General features: G+C 37.6%; 1 protein-coding gene across 1 annotated transcript; it reads left to right on the plus strand.

Moving 5' to 3' along the window:
• Window positions 1-202: 202 nt before the first annotated feature.
• LOC108254158 (protein PXR1-like) lies at window positions 203-989 on the plus strand (the record flags this gene model as incomplete). Its single annotated transcript, XM_017449147.1, has 3 exons — window positions 203-341; window positions 708-772; window positions 899-989. Coding segments are annotated over 3 exons (295 nt in total), but the record flags the coding sequence as incomplete, so codon positions are not given.
• Window positions 990-1,253: the final 264 nt, after the last annotated feature.

The raw sequence follows: 1,253 nt of genomic DNA on the forward strand, positions 1-1,253 counted from the left end.
TAAAGGTTTAAAACGAGTCAAAAGCCAAGTAGCGCCCAGGGATGTGTACTTGGGTCAAATCAAAGGCAAGAGTCCTTTTCTATTTGATATAAAACCCATCAAGCTAATCAGGCTGGTAATGAAATTAATTAATCGAAGAGTTAAGCTTATGCCAAGTTTAAACCCAGATTATTTTAATGTTTAATTTTAATTTTACCTTCAGGTGTGACTGCCGCAGCTCAACCGCAGAAACCAACAGAATCTGAGTATGACATGAGGGTGACTCAGTTCCTAGAACAGACTAAGGGTGATAATGATTATGAAGAGAAAGTACGCAAGTTCCTGGAGGAAACTGCCAAGTGGTAAGTATTGTTATTGAAGGTTCCGGGTTCGATCCCGACCATCGACAAAAAATATTCTCATTTTTCGATTGCAAATATTTCAACGAGTTGTTCTTTCTGGTGTTCTCTTGTTAACCCAGCACCTAAATGGGAAGTATTTGGTCTCTTCTCGTCCATCTGATGAGAGACATACTACGGGATGGGCATGCTACGACAGAGCACAAGAGTCCAATGTAGCAGTTGTTTCATTGCTACGTAATAAGAACGGCAGTGAAACGTTTATCTTTTAACAAATTACAAATTTTCATCAAGAAATGGTCTCTTGAAATTATATCGATTCCAAGGACAAGGTAAGTAAATCTAATTATTTTTATCTTATTTTTGCAGGAAAAAAGAACAGCGAATCAAGGAGAAGAAAAAGAGGAAGAAGGAAAAGAAGAGCAAAGAGAAATGTGAGTATTCAGATTAAGTTTTAGTATCACATACTGTACTAGTCCTTCACGATAATCGTAGTAATGTAATCTTGTTGTTTTGTTCTTTATTTTATGATAATATTTTTTAATTTTCTTGTTTTTCAGTAAAAAAGAAGAAGCGGGAAGAGAAACGCAAGAGAAAACTAGAAGAAAAGAAACTCAAAGAACAAGCGAATGAGTTCCGAGCTAAGACTGGGTGAGTATTCTTCTTAATAAACTCGTAGTATTCCTCAATACTTTCATATTATTCCTCAATACATTCATATTATTCCTCAGTACAGGTCTAGCTGGGGGACCTTAAACATGGAGCAGACCAGTGTCTTGCTATGGGACTATAAATAGGGATCAGAGCAGCCAAACCCTAACCAGCCTGGCTAGGTGGACAAAGGGTTTATCACGTGTCCAAGGATAGAACAAAGGAAAAGCAAATCCCCATGATGGTTGACTGCGGTTCTGGACA

Source organism: Diaphorina citri, unplaced genomic scaffold, assembly GCF_000475195.1.
Source record: "Diaphorina citri unplaced genomic scaffold, Diaci psyllid genome assembly version 1.1 scaffold14327, whole genome shotgun sequence".
Lineage (NCBI taxonomy): Eukaryota > Metazoa > Arthropoda > Insecta > Hemiptera > Psyllidae > Diaphorina > Diaphorina citri.